This window comes from Equus caballus, chromosome 20 (assembly GCF_041296265.1).
Source record: "Equus caballus isolate H_3958 breed thoroughbred chromosome 20, TB-T2T, whole genome shotgun sequence".
In the NCBI taxonomy this organism is placed as follows: Eukaryota; Metazoa; Chordata; class Mammalia; order Perissodactyla; family Equidae; genus Equus; species Equus caballus.
The window spans coordinates 49,507,173-49,527,570 of NC_091703.1; the positions used below are offsets into that span (position 1 = coordinate 49,507,173).

General features: G+C 43.6%; 1 protein-coding gene across 24 annotated transcripts in view; it reads left to right on the forward strand.

The window, feature by feature from the left end:
* The window catches only part of ADGRF2 (adhesion G protein-coupled receptor F2), a 39,934-nt gene extending 20,023 nt beyond the window's left edge, over positions 1-19,911 (forward strand). For 3 of the 24 annotated variants that reach the window (XM_070244698.1, XM_070244706.1, XM_070244697.1), the window contains 6 exons: positions 2,435-2,668; positions 3,406-4,767; positions 9,969-10,010; positions 12,572-12,631; positions 15,396-15,471; positions 17,526-19,911. In XM_070244698.1, coding sequence (XP_070100799.1) covers positions 2,435-2,668; positions 3,406-4,767; positions 9,969-10,010; positions 12,572-12,631; positions 15,396-15,443 — 1,746 coding nt within the window. In that variant the 3' untranslated portion in view covers positions 15,444-15,471; positions 17,526-19,911. Of the gene's footprint in view, positions 1-2,434; positions 2,669-3,405; positions 4,768-9,968; positions 10,011-12,571; positions 14,533-15,395; positions 15,472-17,525 lie in introns of all 24 variants that reach the window. The other 21 variants (XM_070244696.1, XM_070244705.1, XM_070244695.1 and 18 more) reach the window with 10 other exon arrangements.
* The last annotated feature ends 487 nt before the right edge of the window (positions 19,912-20,398 follow it).

Consider the following 20,398-nt stretch of genomic DNA (forward strand, 5'->3'; position numbering starts at 1 on the left):
CCTTCACCGACCAGCAGCACTGGGCGATCCAGAGAACTTTTAGACATGCAGAATTCAGGTCCCTCCCAGAACTGCTGAATCCAAATCTGCATTTGATCAAGATCCCCAGGTGATTTCTGTGCTCAGGAAGGAGACGGAAGCTGATCTAAAGGGAAAGACTTCACTGTCAAACAAATGAGCATGTTTCCACATATATTTAAGCAATTACACTTTTTTTTTTTTTGGTGAGGAAGATTGGCCCCGAGCTGACATCTGTTGCCAATCTTCCTCTTTTTGCCTGAGGAAAATTGTCATTGAGCTAATATCTGTGCCAATCTTCCTCCATTTCGTATGTGGGATGCTGCCTCAGCATGGTTTGATGAGTGGTATATTGGTCTGCACCCGGGATCTGAACCAGTGAACCCTGGGCTGCGGAAGTGGAGCATGTGAACTTAACTGCTACGCCATCAGGCTGGCACCTCATTTTTTAAAATCAAATTTTAATAAATAAAATCAGGTCAACTGTTATTTCCTCTCCTTCGGGTTCTTTTTCTCATCTTCTAGTAGGGGTTTGACCTTTCTGAACTTCAGCTCCTGAGTCCTTCAGAGGAGTCAATGCTTTAGCATTTCTCTTGTCCTACGTACATTCCCATCTCCTGGGAGGCCAGGGGGAGCGCCAGTGGATGCTACACCTGAAATCCCTGACCAGACTTCAAAAGGCTGCCCACCCCAGGTGTCTGTCACCAGGTCCACCCCTAATTTGAGGGACTGGGACAAAGATACTCATGGAGACCCACAGACCATATATCTTAATAGTTAAGTGCTTTAAGTCAAGCTTACAAACTGCTACGTAAAATATGTTCTGTTATCTTCCCAGCCCAGAGTCCATCCTGTACCTCGAGGGTGGTGGAAAGCCAAGGCCACACGTCCATAACCCTGAAAGCAGGGATCCCTTTGCCACCTCTCAGGCTAGGGGTGAGCAACTGGTGGTGTGGTCCATTCTTGGCAGCACAGACTTAGGGAACAACCCCATGTGGGCCCTGGAAGGGGGAGTGGAGTTGTCCAGCAGGGAATCTGAATATTTATAAGCAGGGCCTTGGGTTCCGGGTAGGCATATCCTCTAGGCCTGTGGGCTCCTTGTCGCATGTGAAGGGCCAGGCTGGACGAGGGCCAGAAAGGGGTCCTCTAAAGCAAGGGTTGGCAAACTTTTTTCTTTAAAGGGCCAGATAGTAAATATTTTAGGCTTTGTGGGCCGTGTGGTCTCTGTTGCAGGTCCTCAGCTCTGCTGCTGTAGCGTGAAAGCAGCCACAGACAATACTTACAGGAACGAGCAGGCCGAGTCCCAGAAAAACTTTATTTACAGAAAACAGGCAGCTGGTCTAAGGCCACAGTTCACTACTCCTGCTCTAAAGTGTGAGACCCATAGCCAGAATCTGTGGGAGACACTGTCTATCTCTATTTTCAGTCATTCTTCTGTCTTGGTGTTCCAGCGGATTTATCCAAATCTAGCTCAGAATTTCTTTTTTGTTGTTGTTGTTGTTGTTGTTGTTGAGAATTATTGGCCCTGAGCTAACATCTGTTGCCAATCATCCTCTTTTTGCTTGAGGAAGATTGGCCCTGAGCTAACATCTCTGCCAATCTTCCTCTATTTTGTATGAGGGATGCTGCCACAGCATGGCTTGATGAGAGGTGTGTAAGTCCACGTCCAGGATCTGAACTCATGAACCCTGGGCTGCTGAAACAGAGTGCGTGAACTTAACCACTACGCCATTGGGCTAGCCCTCAGAATTTCTTTCTTTTTTTTTTTTTTTTTTTTGAGGAAGATTAGCCCTGAGCTAATATGTGCTGCCAATCCTTCTCTTTTTGCTGAAGAAGATTGTCCCTGAGCTAACATTTGTGCCAATCTTCCTCCATTTTGTGTGTGGGACACCTGCCACAGCGTGGCTTGATAAACAATGTGTAGGTCTGCGCCCAGGATCTGAACCAGAGAACCCCAGGCTGCCGAAGCTGAGCAGGTGAACTTAACCACTGCACCACCAGGCTGGCCCCAGAATTTCTACTTTTAACATATGCTCGCGTCTCATGCTTTGCCCATCAGGAATAGTAGAAATAAGCTTAAATGGCTCTGGAAATTTACCTCTAAGCACAGGAAGTACATGCAGTATATATACACAGAAGGAGTCCGAGGTGCTATGCTAAAGATAACAGTTGCTATTTCGAAGGAAGAGTGTTAAGGAGTAGCCAGTTAGCAAGCTGGGACTCTCATTTTCTGTTCATACACCTTAATATTGGGCAAGTTAATCTACAACAGATGTGACTTTGAAAATGTAAGATAGAAGAACATTATGCGATGCATAATTGTGTAATAAGTCTGCCCTAAACTTTAGTAAAGGTACTTTTACATTTCAAACAAAAGTAACATCATAAAAACTTCTTTCTTTTTGACATTTTTTAGGCGGATTTGTATTTGGTTCGACCATTTGGAGGACTTGTGGAAGTGGACCAATATGCCAGGAAGTCGGAGACCATTACAGAAATGTTGATGCAAAAGTGTCCGAGGGATTTTTCCTGTGTGATTAGGAAGATTCAGCAGTCTCCCCGGATCCCGGGAAACATCGCTGTCATTGTGCAGATCTTACACAACATATCGACTGCGCTGTTGACAGATGTCGATGAGGCAAAGATGCGGGTGAGTGGCCTTGACTATTCAGTAGAGTGTTATTTTGGTAGAAAAGGAATGCAGGTTAGTTGGAGCATTCTGTGAGCTTTTTGGGGTCTGAGGACCATGTCTTTCCCTTCAATATCTTCAGTGCCTGGTAGAGAAAGTGTTCAATAAATCATCATTGAAGAATGAGTAAATGAATGGAAAAAGCGAACACATTCAATCAACAAACATTTAGTGAGAGCACTTACTGGGTGCTGGATTGGATGTTGGAGTAAGCTTTCCCAATGTATATTTTGGCTACTGAAAACCTCTAAGAACCATTCTAGGTCCTGCAGAGAGAAAGATTTTCTTACTTTTATTTGTGAGTCAGAACAAGTTGCTAAAATGGAAATAACTGAATGCAAAGAAAATAATCATACATGTCTGCTGCAGAAATGTGAAATGGAACTGGATCCATTTCTTTCATTTTTGATCTTTGAAGCACAGGATAGTAAAAAGTAGGTTCAGCCTCTTTTGGAATTGGATCATTTTCCAATTTGGTTTGTTCCGGTACTGGGTTCTGCATACAGTTCGGATTTAATAGATGTTAATTACACAGGGGGTACTCTGGCCAGGGTAAGCAAATTGCTAGTTTTGCCAAGGTGTGAAGTGGAACTGATGACAGAAATGAGCATAGCGAAGTCTGCCTACTTGCCTGCCTCATAGGAAGGCATTGCATAAGCAGGAGGAGGGCAATTCTAATGCTAGTTCTTCATTGGCAGAGTTACAGCATCATGGCCAACCACATTCTTAACAGCAAAAGCATCTCAAACTGGACCTTCATCCCTGACAGAAACAGCAGCTGTGTCCTGCTACACTCAATCAATTCCTTTGCAAGAAAGCTATTTATAAATAAACATCCCATTGACATATCGGATGTCTTCATTCATACTATGGGCACCATCATATCCAGAGACAACACTGGAAAGAATTTCACTTTTTCAATGAGAATGAATGACACCAGCAATGAGGTCACTGGGAGCGTGTTGATCAGTAGAGATGAACTTCGGAAGGTGCCTTCCCCTACTCAGATTGTCAGCATTGCATTTCCAACTCTTGGGGCTATCTTAGAAGCCAGTCTTTTGGAAAATGTCACCGTGAACGGACTTGTCCTGTCTGTCATTTTGCCCAAGGAACTTAAAAGAATCTCACTGATTTTTGAAAAGATCAGTAAGTCAGAGGAGAGGAAGACGCAGTGTGTTGGCTGGCACTCTCTGGAGAGCAGATGGGACCAGCAGGCCTGTCAAATGCTTCAAGAAAACTCCCAGCAAGCTGTTTGCAAATGTAGGCCAAGTGAGTTGTTTACCTCTTTCTCAATTCTTATGTCACGCCACACCTTGGAGAGCCCAATCCTGATTTACATCACGTACATAGGCCTGGGCATTTCTGTTTGCAGCTTGATCCTTTGCTTGTCCATTGAAGCCTTGGTCTGGGGCCAAGTCACGAAGACAGAGATTACATATTTACGCCATGTGTGCATCACTAACGTGGCGGCCACCTTGCTGATGGCAGATGTGTGGTTCATCGTGGCTTCCTTTCTTAGTGGTCCAATGACACACCACAATGGATGTGTGGCAGCAACATTTTTTGTGCATTTCTTTTACCTTTGCGTGTTTTTCTGGATGCTTGCCAAGGCTCTCCTGATCCTCTATGGCATCCTGATGGTTTTCCATACACTGCCCAAGTCAGTCCTGGTGGCATCTCTCTTTTCAGTGGGCTATGGGTGCCCTTTGGTCATTGCTGTTGTCACAGTTGCAGTCACTGAGCCTGGCAAAGGCTACCTACGACCTGAGGCCTGTTGGCTCAATTGGGACATGACCAAAGCCCTCCTGGCCTTTGTGGTCCCAGCTCTGGCCATCGTGGTAGTAAACCTCATCACAGTCACACTGGTGATTGTCAAGACCCAGCAAGCTGCCACTGGCAGTTCTATGTTCCAGGAAGTGAGAGCCATTGTGAGAATCAGTAAGAATATCGCCACCCTCACACCACTGCTGGGACTCACCTGGGGGTTCGGAATAGCCACAGTCATCAATGATCGCTCCCTGGCCTCCCACGTTATCTTCTCCTTGCTCAATGCACTCCAGGTAAGTCCAGACACTTCTGACTTCAGGAAGTGAGAGAATTCAGGAAGAAGTTTTGTGATCAGGAGCTTGAGGCATCGTATTTCTTTATAGAAGATGATGGATTTGGAATAGCATATCGAGTCAGAAAATAAACTTTTGTTCCAGAAAGGTCTAAATTGAAATCTTGACTCTCTCATTTACTAACATGTAACATTCTCTTGGGATATTTGCTTAACTTTTCCGAGTCATATTTTCCTCAATTATAAAATGGGTATAATATGGCCCACTTTATCAGAATGTTTGGAAAATGAAATAAAATAATAAATGAGAAAGCACCAAGGACTGAAATGACTTAAAGATCATAAATAGCCTAACAGTAGGCTGAGCTGTTCCTGTCTAGAAATGAAACAATACCACTTGCCCAAAATCTACGTGTATAACTGGAGGTATTAAAAGGTGCACACTTATTGTATTTCCTTCCTTTTAGAATTTTTAGTTGCCATTGGAAACTATCTTATTTTAGTGAGGCAAGCCATATAGAGTGGTGTTAAAGCTAAACAGTTTCTCCTCTCCTCTCCTATCTCACCTCTATGAATTAAGCAATGTTCATAGTTTCACCTGTATCCTTGCCAAGTTTTCTATGCTTATATACAAATATATTTTCACGTAATATTGGGGTTAAAAAACAATGTATATTATTACGCAACTTACTTTTTCACTTAAAATACATCCTAGTATTTTACCATGTTACTATATATAAAAATGTCTCTTTAATGGCTTTACAGTGTTATATATTCAACAATTCCTTTCTTGAGTGAAATTTTGTTCTTTTAATTTTTTTCTGTCACAGTCTACCAATGAGCCAAAGTTTATTATATTGAATGTTACACATATAGATAGCAACTAATTGAAAAGAAACTTTTGTTTTTCTAAAGACCTCTAAAATATTCCTTTTATTCTGAATATACGCTTATTTGAAAGCAAGACTATTTTCAAATAAATGTGTTACCTAATGGAGAATAGAGATTTTAAGTCATATGCTTTCTCATTTTTCTTCTTCAAAATTTAAGTATAAATGGTTTCATTTTATAATGAACATTTTGATGCCTTGGGGAATAATTGTTAATAATAATAAGGGTGCCTCACCTTTTGAATCCCTGTTCTTTTTGCATTTGTATAGAAAATATTAATTGTACCCTGCGTTTTTTGTATAGCTCTTAGTAATTACCAATTGCCTTACCCAGTTTACACAGCGAGTTATTGATAGAACTGGGGTGAAAACCTGGCATTCCTAAATTTCTGCTCAGCAGTCCCCACGGCTCTTTGTCATGAAGCCTTAAGGTGTTCGTGTCTCCCTCCTCAGCATTTTCCTGTCCTTGTCTCCCTTGGGGCCACCTTAACTGTGATTTTTGTTTGGACTAGGCTGTGAGCACTTGAATTTCGGTACCATGAGATCCTTTACCTGTCATAACAGGCTCAGCTTGTAATTTCAACTCAATCTCTTCCTTGACTCCTGGAAAGGAGGAGGACAGGGCACCTTTAAGTGCCAGTACTAATGGGACAGTGAGAAGCTGAGAGCAGGCTTTGGATGAAGGCCAGACACCGGGGAGGGCATTAGGTGGTGGTATGCTGGAGCTGGCTTGTGCTGGCTCATGAGAGCTGACTGTTACATTTTCAGAAATTTTGCAAGATGGTTGTAAACACAGACATCATTAAAAATTAAATTATATAGACTTGTAATTAAATAAATTAGATAAAAAACAAAGGTCATACATCTTCAAAACGCATCACTTCCTAATTGTTTGCCTACAGTTTACCATACTCTTGAGATTATTTGCATCTGTTGGATCTGTGTGGTGGAAACACTGTATAACGTTGTTCCCACCTCTTCTTAACTCAGTGTTCAGTGATGTCATGTTGGTAGATTTGAATCGGCCATGGTGGAAGTGTTGAACCATGGAGATTGGCAAGTGCTACAAATTAGGAGAGTTGATTATTGCTATTTACTAGCATATCAGAGGATTAGGGCATCCTCAGGATGCTCAGTGCAGGAGGAAAGGAGAGCCACAGATCTGCCAACGTGGGAGACGCAAACAACTGAGCAGGAGGAAGCAGGACAAGCAGAGTCTTAGGATGAACCAAGATGAGGGGCACCTGAGGAAGATGGATCAGATGGAGAAGAGAACCTCATAAACATACTGGGAGGTCCAAAAGATGTAGGAGAAAGACCCTTTGAAAGTTTCCTAGTCCTAGCCCTGTGGGAGCACCTCTACGGGCTTTAAAGCTCAACCACCCCCTTTACTGCGAAGTATTATTATGTAGTCAGTTGTTTCCTTGACCACTCACCTTATCAATCCATGACTTCTGGTTGGTATCCTCTCTTGTATTTACTGACAGTAGTCGTGGGTTGGGTAAGTTTTGGGGGACACTTCATAGCTGTTTCGGTGGGAGAAAAGTAAATATCTCAGTCCATTTGGGCTGCTATATATAGACTGGGTGGCTTATAAACAACAGAAATTTATTTCTCACAGTTCTGGAGGCTGGGAAGTCCAAGATCAAGGCAGATGCAGATTTAGCGTCTGGTGAGAGCCCACTTCCTGGTCCATAGACTGACAGCAGCCTTCTCACTATAACCTCACGTGGTGGAAGGAGGCAGGGAGCTCTCCGGTCCTCCTTTATAAGGGCACTAATACACTTAATCACCTCTCAAAGGCACGCCTCCAAATATCTTCACATTGGGTGTTAGGATTTAACATATGAATTTGGGGGCAACACAAACATTCAGTCTATAGCAGTAAAGCACATATTTTAAAACCTGGGAGAACACCTTGAGATTTATCTGCTCAAATTGTGCTTCATCTACTAAAAGAGATGCAAAGAAGCTGCTATCAGTGATACTAAATCAAATGCTAAACTCTATGACTAATATTTATCCACATTTTCTATCTTTTTTTTTTTTAAGATTTTACTTTTCCTTTTTCTCCCCAAAGCCCCCCTGTACATAGTTGTGTATTTTTAGTTGTGGGTCCTTCTAGTTGTGGCATGTGGGATGCCACCTCAGCATGGCTTGATGAGCGGTGCCATGTCTGTGCCCAGGATCCAAACCAGTGAAACCCTGGGCTGCCGAAGTGGAGCATGCAAACTCAACCACTCAGCCATGGGGCTGGCCCCCATCCACATTTTCTGAATGATATATAAATTTTTTTGCTGAGGAAGATTAGCCCTGAGCTAGTATATGTGCCAATCTTTCTCCATTTAATATGTGGGTCACTGCCACAGCATGGCTAACGAGTGGTACAGGTCCACACCCAGTATCCAAACCTGTGAACCTGGGCCACCGAAGTGGAACCTGTTGAACTTAACCACCACACCATGGGGCCAGCCCCTTGAATGATATTTTGTGTAACTTTTCCTAAGATGGCATGGACCAATGAGAAGTGACCCTAATGGAATATTTCCCTGTTAGGTATTCATGGCTATGCGGATGAAGGTTTCATAATACAGCAATTAAACACACACAGAGACACAGACACACACATACACAAATACACAGAGACACCAGATCTATTATTTATTTTGTGCCAAGCATTACGCTAAATGTTGAAGATATGAATATCATTAGCGCAACCTCGAGAAACTGAAAATCTTACAAGTAGAGAAATTTCTCTTAGTTCTTTAGCCAAAGGAACATATATTTGTGGAGGAAACAGGCTAGAATTGTGGTTGCTAGATCTTTTAAACTTTTAATTCGTGGGCAAAATTCATGGAGATTCTGATTTAAAATGTATTCCTAATATCAAAACCAGACTGGGATGTCTTTGTCCCAAGCATCTTTATACAAATGCTACTTTGTAACCTAATGGACCATGCCACCAATGACATTTTCTTAGTAGACACAATGATAGAATGCGATAGTTATCTTGTAGGCTCAGAGTGTTAAACAAAAGAGCACTCTGACTGAAGCACACCAAGCTTTGGAGCGCTCAATGGATTGGCAGAATGGAGAGGTGTACTTTACTGTGTTTGGAGAATGGATGAGCTGCATGCCACGTGCTGGTCCCTGTGAAGCCCCCCACCTCTGAGCTGACCTTTTACAAATCGAGGTAGCAGAGGTTTGATGTTGGTCCTGCTGATGACCACTGGGTTCTAACATTTTTATGTTAGATCTTTATGATGCTATTTGCATTAAACCCATGTGCCTTAGCAGGCCTGTGCTGGGTAAGAGTTTACGTTCGATTGTAAAACCAGAGTAGTGTAACAAGGAGATGCCTAAATCAAAGGTGCTTCTCTCTCTTCTCAGGTGAGCCGAGACCTGAGTAACCACATCCTCAAAAGAAATTTTATCTGATGGATGCTGCTGTCCATTGCATTTTGCAAATTGAATCTCTGAGCTTCCTCTTCCTTATTGACAAATGGGATGAATGCTTTTCCTTCCTTCTTCCAGGGTGGCTTTGTGCCAATATATATGAAAAAAACTTGAAAACTCAAATGGACTCTAATGGTGGAGGAATGGCCCCTTTTTGACTTTAATGGGGTCTGTCTTTGTATGGATGATAAGAGATATGAGAGCTAATTAATTCCCTCTATATCATCATATTTGGAGCACCTAAACTGAGCACCCAGTATGTGCTTAAAAACTCAGTCTGTTTTGGATCTTCACGTACTTGATTCTTCTTTGCAAGTTTTGTATCAGTCTTTGGTTGTGGATGGGAAAGGAGGTTGAGGGTGTTCATGGAAGCTAAGCATGGCTGCTTTTGCTTTTTTCTGTGAAAGTTTCTCTCATTACTGATTGTTCAGGGATTGTAAGGCTGCTGTCCATTGCCTAACATCTTCTCTAACTCTTGCCTGACCACCGTGTTCTGGTGAGATGCACAGCTTCTGACAAATGCAAGAAACTTTGATTTTGCCCAACTTAAAAACAAATCCCTACAGTATTCCTGTGTGAAGCAGAGACCTTGGTCTATTTGGTTTACTGAGGTACCCATGTGTCTAGAACAGTGGCTGGCACATGGAAGATCCTCAATCAGTATCTGTTGAATGGTCAATCTTAGTGTTGTGACCTTAAAAGGAGGCAAAGTTTAATAAAATTGTATTCATTTCAGCTTTCTTTTTACTATTTTTATCTGTTCCGGAATAGAAACTGATAATGAATGCTGGTATTTCTTGTTATTATTACCATTATTATTTTGTAAATGGCTTTTCTTCCCTCCTCTCTTTCTCAGGGCTTCTTCATCTTGGTGTTTGGAACAATCCTGGATCCGAAGGTATTATAAATTCTTCTTCTTGTTTTTTCTGCATTTTCAGGACTTGGCTGTGAAATACTCACTTGTAAGATCACTTATTGAGAGCCTTTCATCTCAATCGTTTGTGCAGACGCTTAACAGGGCATCACTGTTCTTTAGTTTGCAAGTAATATCTGTCCTCTTTCAAGCTCTTATGGGGCTAAGCATTTCATGTGCACTGGGTCCACAATCTTGGGTATTTCTGTTTTCTGTTTTATGGATGAGGAGACTGAGACTCAGAGCGATTAAGTAGCTTACCCACATTCTCTACAGAAACCCATTCTAACCAGTTGTAGCAGCAAAGGAATTTAGTAAATCTCATAATGTCATCTTTGGGAAGGTCTCTCTTTGGCTTGAAGGCTACACACCAGAAATAGTTCCCAATTCACAGCACAGAACTGCTCCACAAGAGACACCATTGTTCCTCCTCACTTTGCTGGGCACAGATAGCACAGCTTACCAGGCCAATGTCAGACTGTGAATGCTCACCTAGCGTTGCTGCCACTGCTGCCTCAGGGATCACCTCCACCCTGCCTGTTGGGGCCCACTGGCACCTGCTTCTTGCATTGGCATGTTCGACTGGCTGAGCCCAGATCACATGGCTGCATCTTAACTGCAAGGAAGGCTGGGAGAGTGTGTTCCTGCCTTCTACCTTGAAGAGCAATGGACTCAGAGAAGGGAATCTATCCAAACGCAGATGAGAGCGTATAGGTGGTGAGTGGTGGAAACAAAAACTGAACAAATGAACAGAACATCAAATGCTTCTCAGGCTGCTAAGATGATCCACTTTCGGTTGTACTGCACTGCCTCTGGGAACAAGAAAAGCAAACGATCCTCTCAAATGTAGATGCCAACAGCTTCACGGCACGGTCGATTTTTAATTTTTTATTTAATTAATTACTTCATTTTACTATCAGTGCTATTCTACTGTTAAGTTAATATCTAAGCTTTGGGAAAGAGGCATTTCACAATGGTTCTTCCGTTTTCTTACGAGGATACCATGTGAACCTAATACAAATTATTGAGAGGTAAAGACAGAGCAGTAGTCTTGCAGTCCTGACATTTCGATGTACTAGCCGTGTGCCACTGGGGAGTCCCTTAGCTCTCAGGAACCCCAGATTCCTCAAATGGAATGCAGAGAAAATGATGCTTCCTCTGCCTTTTCCACTAGATTATGGTAAAGAACAAATGCTATTTTGCAAGTGAAAACACAAAGAAAGCATTTAAGGTATTAGGCAGTTGTATACCATATGATTATGTCTTTCCATTAATCTAATACCAGCTAGTGTTTGTGGCCAAAGCAGCAGCAGCAGCATTATTACAAATCAGTGTACCAGTGTTAGGTGCAAAGAACTCTAAGACGTGGAACCTTCGATCAAGATCAAACCCTCTTATATTTAAAATTGCAAAAGGCAAATACTTAAAGGTGTCACATGACCATATGTGATTAATTGACAAAAAGTTGTAATATACTGGTAGTCTTCAAACTTTTAGGATCCGTAAACAACAGTGAGCATATATTCCCAGATGTGTTTATTATTAATTTACAAAGTATGTATTATGCACATTATGAAACATAGAATTAAAAAAATGAGAAAAAAGAAATTTAAATAGATGCTCCAGTATGTCTTCACGTACGGACCCTTGAGTACACAGACCTTGAAAACCTGGGAGGGCTCCTCCCTCTTTGGAGCCTGTGTGTGACAAGGAACGCTGCATTTTCTAGGAAGGGTTAAGTCACCCTGAGCTGGAGGACGTTGGCGTATGTTAACCGTGATGGTGGAACTTCTACGAGGCCTGGAAGGTGAATAATGCTGTATACAGCAGGAGGGAAGACAGGGTAGAAATAAGAAGAGAGCGCCTCTGTCCAGCAGGAAACGTCTAGGGAAAATGGTGTGATGGTCTGCGGTCAGGGACATGAACTCAAGTCTCAGCTCTTCCTTGTAGCAGTTGACTGACTTTGCGTGCTACTTAATCTCGGAGTCTTAATTTTCTCAGTTGTCAATTGGGGATAATAATATCTATCTTAAAGAGTTATTTTTCTGGATAGAATGAGATGACAGGCATGAAAAGGACTTTAACCTTATATAACAAAATATAATTATTACTTATTGTTCTTATTTTCTTGGTTCCACAGCCCTATGCTATGTTGTTAGGATTCTTCTTCTTCTTTTTTTTTTTTAACAGTGGTTTAGCCCTCTAGAAAGGAGATTTGACAAACTGTGAGAAATATTCAACGGTTCAAGTACTCCCAAAAACTACTCCCAAAGCTGTGTCCAGGAATCCTCAAACCTGTGGCCAACTGTCTTTCTGAGCCGCTGGGTTCACGTTCAAGGCCTCTGAATCTGAGTCTCCTGTGCAAGCTCCACCTTTCTTCTCTCTCTCCTTCTCCCCACCTTCTCTAGGACCACTCCACCCTCCACATCCCACCAACAGGACCTGGCTGGTACTACACTCCCTCACCACAGCATTTGCCAGGCCCAGGCACGTGGGTCAACTTCTTATAATCTTTTAATTCTTAATTCCTTTTGTTAACTATCCAGATAAAAGAAGCCTTAAAGGTTCGAGTAACCTCTGCAAAACGGATCTCCAGAATATCAGAGGTAAAGCCTTCGTATTCAGGTTTGCATTTAAAAGCTTGACAAGATAACAATAATGTTGGAGTCTCTGGCACGTGGAGTGTTGCTAAAACTATTTCCTTAAACACCTTGTGGTATGGATTTTTCAGAAGTGCTGAGTGAGCGCCTCTTTGAGCTGTTCAGATTCTTTCTGAAGTACTGGGACCACATCCACAGAGATGAAAGTAGACTTACATTTAGAGGAGAGTGACAGGTGGTAGGGTCTAGAAGGGTCAGCCTCAAACCATGTAGCAGGGGATCAGGTGACGAAACAGAGAAATGGGAGATGAGAAGTCTCAGGTTCCAGTGACAATGCACTTGTTCTCTGTGACTCCAATTGGTTGAACCATATCCAAATTGAGAAAATTCCAGGGAAACAAATTCTGACCCTAACTAGAAACTTCCTAATAGCTTGATTTTCCAGAGGGGCCAGCTGCCATGGTTACTGGAGTTTCAAAAGAAGCAGCCTGTTCAGCGGTGTCTTGAAGACGTTTCCATCCCTGGATAGTATGCATGCTCTTTCACTTATCTTCGATTCCTATAATTTAGAAACCATACATTGTATGGAAAGCTATTCTGAGTGAGGGAAAAACTGGAAAATTTTTAAATGGAAGCAAAAGGGGATTTCAGGTTGGCCCAGGGAGCATACCCAACAGCAAGAGAGGAGGTGTTATAGAATTTCCCAAGCCAACATCTGATGGGAGCCACATAGCTCAGCATGGACCGGTGTTAAAGGAGGTCTGCACAGAGTGGGGGACGGGTCACTGGGGGCTGGCGCCCTGTGGCCCTGAGTAAGTGCATTGCCCCTCCCGATGTCCTGACGATCCTTGCCTTGATGGGTCCTCTCCTTTGATTTCTTCAGCGCTCTCCTCATCTCTCCTTTTTCTTCCCTCTATCTTCCCACACCCCCCCTTTGCCTTACTCTTAACGAAGCTTTGATCTTGTTCGCAGTCCTTGTTCTCCACACCTAGCACCCTGCTGACTCCTCTGCATCCCTTCCAGCTGAAGAATAAACCTCAATAATTCTCTAAAGCAGTGGTTGTCAACCTTGGCCCAACAAGGAATCAACAGGGAAGCTTCCAAACGTGTTGCCTGGGTCCCACCCTCGGAGATTCTAATAAGATCGGTCTGCAATTTGGCGTGGGGTTCGGGAGTTTTACACACTCCCCAGGTGATTCTAATATAGTCAAGGTTGCGAACCACTCCTTCAAGCCTTCCTGAGATATCTTAGTATTGCAAGTATTTGCCTTCCTGATGTAAGGATTCCCCCACGACCTTACTCTGGTCTGCCACCGTGCCCTCAGGAGAGAGGTCCGACTCTTCCAACCCCTTCCAACTCAGCACGGCTCCTTTTCCTGTGTGTTTGCACTATCCATCCTTTCAGCCACCAGTGGGAAATTCCGCTCTTCAGTGCCTTCGAGAAATAAACATTTTGCCCACTTCTCTTTGTGTTTTCACTTGAAAGGTAAGCCAGGATTATATCCAGAACTTCATTATCCATTGTTGACTGTCTGAGTCAATGGTTCTCAATGCTGGTTGCCCCGAGAAAGACCTAGAGAGCTTTTTAAAAATACCACCATCCAAGCCCCACCCAAGGAAAAATTAAACCAGAAACTCTTGGGGATAGGACTTTTTAAATTTTAATTTAAATTTTTAAAGGTTTTTGAGTTTTTAATGTTTTTTAAAGCTCCCCAGTGTTTTTAAGGTGCTGCCGGGGTTAAGAACCACTGGTCTGGATACCAGGTATTTTTATCCTAACTTCTTGTGATCCTTCCTTTACTCTGCCCACCAACTTGAGGCCGCTGCAAGTCCGTTTTATCAGCTCTACTCAGAGGAAGTAGGCTTGTCGTCTGTCCTCTCCTGTTTTGTAGGCATCTGATCCCCAGGTACCAATCTTCTACACTCCATACCTACCTCTGTCCCCTCATGATTCCTACCTGGAGAGTGTCAGTCCCAACTCCCCAAACCCCGGATGATGAATGTGCTTGCCTGTGCTCATTTTAGATCTGATCTGATGAATTCGGCCATGCTCATATGGCAATATTTCTACCAGTGAGTTAACATATTGCCCGTCTTAGCCAACATATACCTAAAACACAAGGATATTTCAGGTGCATCACAGGTGATGACTGTCATGTTGAGGGTTTCAGCAGGCCAACTGAGAAGGAGCTATTTGAGGGCTGGGAGACATTTTAATGTTCATCTCTCCCTCCAGGCCACTCAACTGCCTTCTCCCCAGCTTCTTCCCAAACTAGGGGTTTCTTCAGGAGAGGGATCCAGGCCAGGGAAGGGGAGGGTCTCTCACACCAGTCTGTCCCAGTGTTGTCAGCAGTTCTAACATAAAGAAAGAGAGGGATAGGGTCGGCCCGGTGACATAGTGGTTGGGTTTGTGCTCTCTGCTTTGGTGGCCCAGGGTTTGCAGGTTCAGATTGTGGGCACAGACCCACACACTGCTCATTAAGCCATGCTGTGATGGTGTCCCACATGCACAATGGAGGAAGGTTGGCACAGATGGTAGCTCAGTGACAATCTTCCTCAAGCAAAAAGAGGAAGATTGGCAACAGATGTTAGCTCAGGGCCAATCTTCCTCACCAAAAATAAAAGAAGAAGAAGAAGAAGAAGAAGAAGGGTGAAGTGAAAGGATAAAATTAATTGCTGTAGGTCACAATTCTCCATGTGCTTCAGATTACTGTGATAATTAAAAACAGACTCATAGTGATAAGTGTAATTATGCTTTTGTCTTCAACAGAACCTTTCTTCTGATTTCTCTGGTCATCCCACCAAAGGGCCAAGCTAACGAACCGGCCATACTTCTAAGTTGGTAGGTGAGTGCAAAGCAAGGGGGTCCCCATATACATGTCATTTCTTTAAAAAAGTCACAATTTGATGAATTCTAATTAGAAATGATTTTTTCTTAGTTGAAATGATTCTTCATACTCAGTCGACTCTCCTCTAGCTATGATTAGAGATGTACTCACATCTCTAATTCTTGCACTATTAAAATTTTTCTTGTCCCTTTAAAACAATCAGGCCTGTCTGATAATGCTTGTAAACCAGCCTGAGCATATTTAAGAGTGGAGTGAGCAGAGGGGTCGGCTCTCCATGGCTGCTCCCTCCCCTCCCGCTCCTCTCCAGCTCCCCTTCCCCAGGACATCCTCTATGATGGTAACGATATCTCCAGATTTCCCACTGTCGCCCCTCTCTTTTTCCTAGTGTTAAAGGATTAAGAAATGATGATAAACACTGACTGCAAGAGGCCTCAGGGATAATGTAGAAGCTAATTTACATCTGAGGTAGTGTCTGAAAGGCAGTGAGAGACGCACAGTTGGAGAGGGAGCCAGAGGGGGAAGCAGAAGGACAGAGACGCAGACCGAGGGGCGTGATGACTCAGCGATGAAAGAGAGCTGCCCAGATGTACAGACATGTGCAGACAGTTGTTCCAATCCTCTGTCTCTCTGTCCCTCTAGATCTAGAGAGAGACGACCAGCCAGGGAGAGGGAGACACCCACACCAGGACACCCGCATTCACAGTGAGACAGAGAGATGCAGACAGAGGCTTTGAGGTGCAGAGAGACCCAGAGACACAGAAAGAAACAGAGAGAGACACACACAGGGACTGGGGCTCACAGAGAGACACATACAGAGTGACAGAGACAGCAACAGAGAGAGCTGCAGAGAGAGGCACTCACATATGTAGAGAGAGCCTCCTTCTCCCGCTCCAGTCCGTCCAGGCTCCAGCAGCCTCTGTGGCTGAGATCCGCAGCAGCCCAGGGCCTTGTACAAAGAAACGGGTATTTTCCAAGAGGAAAGGGTGGTAACTCAGCATTTGTAGGCAATACGACAATCCTGTTCCCTGGATTCAAGGATGTTAGCTCAGGGCCAGTCGTCCTCAGCAAAAAGAGGAGGACTGGCGGCAGTTAGCTCAGGGCTAATCTTCTCAAAAACAAAAGAAAAAGAAAAGAAAAGAGAAGAGAGTCTCTATTTGCAAGGGGGCTCTACCCAAAGGGGCTTATTGTTCAAGAAAGAGTGAGCCGGGGCTGGCCCGGTGGTATAGTAGTTAAGGTCACGTGCTCTGGTTTGGTGGCCTGCGGTTCGCTATTCGGATCCTGGATGTGGACCTACACATCACTCATCAAGCCGTGCTGTGGTGGCATCCCACATAGAAGAACTAGAAGGACTTGTGACTAGGATACACAACTACATACTAGGGCTTTGGGGAGAAGAAAAGAAAGAGTGAGCGTATGATGCAGCTGTCATGAGGCTTTGGGTCTTGTTGCTTGTACATTAAAGCTGTGATTTTCTGTTCTTGAAAAGGTCATACATTCCAGGAATGACAGAGCCCCCAGGAGAAATGTGCTTATTCCTGTCTTCTTGCCTCTGGGGAGTGTGAAGGCAGCCTCCCACGCTGTGGTGCTGATGGAGGAGGGTGGGAGTGTGGGAAGGATGGAAAGCTCCTCTGTCTAAGCCGTTCTGTGCTGCTCAATGTTTTTCTGCCATCAGTTGTCAACATATACCTATACCATGCTGGGCTCCATGCTGTTGGGTCACATTTGTCCTCAGGAAGAGAGCTCTGGCCTCTGGCTCATCATGGCAAAGGTCGCCTGGCTGGATGTCACCTGGCTGGATTCTGCGGGTTGCTGAGGGAGGGGCCCTCATGAGTAGTCACCAACAGTTGGGCTGACTCTAAGTAGGTCATTGCTGGTTCTTTGTGTAGAAGCAATCCAACTGCCAGCATATTCCACCCCTCCACATTTAAATTGATTGCATGGTCAGCTTGGCTTGGGCCTAGATGTGATTTCTTTGGCTGTGAACAGAGTGAAAAGTGTAGAGCTTTTGAACCAGAGAGATGCTTATTTTATTTTATTTTTATTTTTTTGAGGAAGATTAGCCCTGAGCTAACATCTGCTGCCGATCCTCCTCTTTTTGCTGAGGAAGACTGGCCCTGAGCTAACATCCGTGCGCATCTTCCTCTACTTTATATGTGGGATGCCTACCACAGCATGGCTTGCCAAGCAGTGCCATGTCCCCACCCGAACATGGGATCCGAACCGGTGAACCCCGTGCCGCTGAAATGGAACATGCGCACTTAACTGCTGTGCCACCGGGCCAGCCCCAAGATGCTTCTTTTAAATTAAGGAGACCGAAGCCTGGAATGATGGGTCATAGCTAATCAAGTCTTGAGCCAGAGCTAGAAACCCGAGTCTGCTGGCTGCCAGTCCTGGCCTTTCTCCTCAAGACCATGGAGCCACTGAGGGACTTTCTGCCTACTCTGACAATGTAAGATTAACCCCCACCAACAATATGGTTTTGTGGCACCTGGGATGAGGAAGGGGAAATGTCGTATTTCAGGTAGAGAGCTGCCCATTTTCTTAACTTTGTATGTAAACAAATTCAACATTCAAACCAGGAGCCACCTGATATGAGAATAGTATTATAGTAGAAGCCATTCTAGAAAAAAAAGAAGCTCTCTTATAAAGCAGGCAGACAGGCTGATGTAGCAGAAGAAAATAAGTGGATAAAGGAAAAGGGGCAATGGCTAGCCCTCAATTATTCTACAAAGAAACCAGTATTGATGGTGCTCCATTCAAATAGGAAAGTGAGACTCACTTTGTGAATGAGTGAGGTCTCTCTCTTTTTTTTTACTGCAAAAAACTTCCTCTAAGTAGGGAAGTTTGAGAAAGCAAAAATATAATAAAGAGGTCATCAGAAGGTAGAAAAATACACCAACCTGGAGCACGAGTCATCTGTCAAGCGGCATCGCTCATCTTGGGACAGCAATTCTCATCCTTCTCAAATGGAGTCAGAAAGTGGTTTTAATTTGACATCTCCAGTGTATCTGTTGCGTCTCTTCAAGGGAAGAGAGTGCGACAGACTCAGTCCTGGTTTCTCAATGCAGAGATTTCAGTCCAAAGAAATGCCACTTACCCTGAGTCAATATACTGAAGTGAGGAAGGAATCTCATGGAGCTGAAGAGTTATAGGATTATGAATCTGGAAAAACTTTAGAAAAGGCTGAGTCCAATTGTCTCATTTTACAGATGCGGACTCTGAGCACAAGTGAGAGAAGAGAGATTGGCCTTTCATCTGTTTTGTGCATTGAACAGTCACATCTAGTATGAAAATATATTCCACTCAGATGTACTCACTCCCTAAGAGAGGACGGCGGGAAAGACATTCCCCTTTGGGCTTCTTGTTAGCCAAGAAAGGCCCATGGATGCTGACAGAGAGGCTCCTGAATTATTGGGGAATCTCTTGAAGAAGCTGTGTCCTCTCTCCTGGAGCCCACAACCCAGTCTGCCCCATCCTGAAGGATGTCAATGAATTGCATGGATTAGGCTACTGTGGAAGGTCCTGGGTGGAGGCACTTTCACTGTCCTGTTCACACCTCACCGAGGAAGTGAATCGGCCAGGTGGCTCAAAGAGAAACTGGTGCTAACAGTGTCTAAGGCAGATTCATGGGTAGAACACCTAATACATGATGATCCTTGGGAAAATTATTTAAATTCCTTGGACTTTGATTTTCTCCTCTGTAAATTGAGGATCATAGAGCCTACCTCACAGAGTTGTTGTAAAGACTAAATGAATAAACATAGGTAAAATACTTGGACCAGTACTTGACAAAGAATAATCGGCCATTAAAAGATTAGCTGTTTCTATTCGAGTACCTGTGAATTCATGCACACACACAGACACACAAACACAAGCAAACCCACAGCCATGGCCTTTTGCATTAGTTTGGATGTAGACACTCTCATGAGAGTTAGTTCGTTGACTTCTAAATAAAAGTGTGAAGAATTTGATTCAGCCTAGTCCATATCAGGGCTATCAGCCAGCAAAATCTGGGCTTGCCATTGAACGATCCTTTCATTCGGTGTTACCATGGTTGTAAATATCGTTCCCTGCCCGGGACAGAGGGTGCATCATGGGGCATCATGGGGCTGTATTCAGGGCACACTGTGTCCGAGCTCTGCTTCACGTGTTCCTTCGGTGTGCTCCTCTCTCATTAGTCCAATCAGAAGTTGTCATTCTCCCCACCTGATTTCCTATGATATTTATAACCTGTGCCATTCACTTTATATTCGGTATTCACTGTGTTACATTATTTACTTTTGGTCTTTTTGTGTGCATATATTTTCTTTCCCAGATGAGACTGTAAACCTTTGGGGACAGGATTACTCACTATGTTGCTCACTTTTGTACGCCCGAAGTGCAGAGCACGGTGCCTTGCACATAGAATATATTCAATAAAGTTCTTTGTTTACACAACCAAAGGTTTGATGATACTGGCTTTTTCAATTCCCGAATGACTCAGTACTTAACTAGTGACCTAAATGGAACCGACCTATTTCCACAAACATTGCCTCCTTGATCTTCATCACTGTAAAACCTGTAACAAAACTGCCTTTCACTTATTGTCAACATTTCCCCTGGTAATGTTTGAATGGAGGTTTGTGTTAGATTTTTGGGGCCAGGAAGGTATATAAGTAGAAGACACTAGAATTGGGATGTGTGGGACTACTTTTGTTGAGGACAATCCAAACTGGCCACTCTATCCGAAGTCAGATTATGTGAAGTTTCTTGCAAGTGGAGACTGTGTCTTCAGTGTCTGAATTGCCCACGGCCATGGCCCAAAGTAGAGGGGCAACAAGAACTCCTTGGACCAGCCAACAAAAAATAAAACAAAAATCTCTTTGGTGCTAAGGTAGGGGTTAGATCACAATTTACTGATCAATTTCCTAGCCAGTTTTTTTCC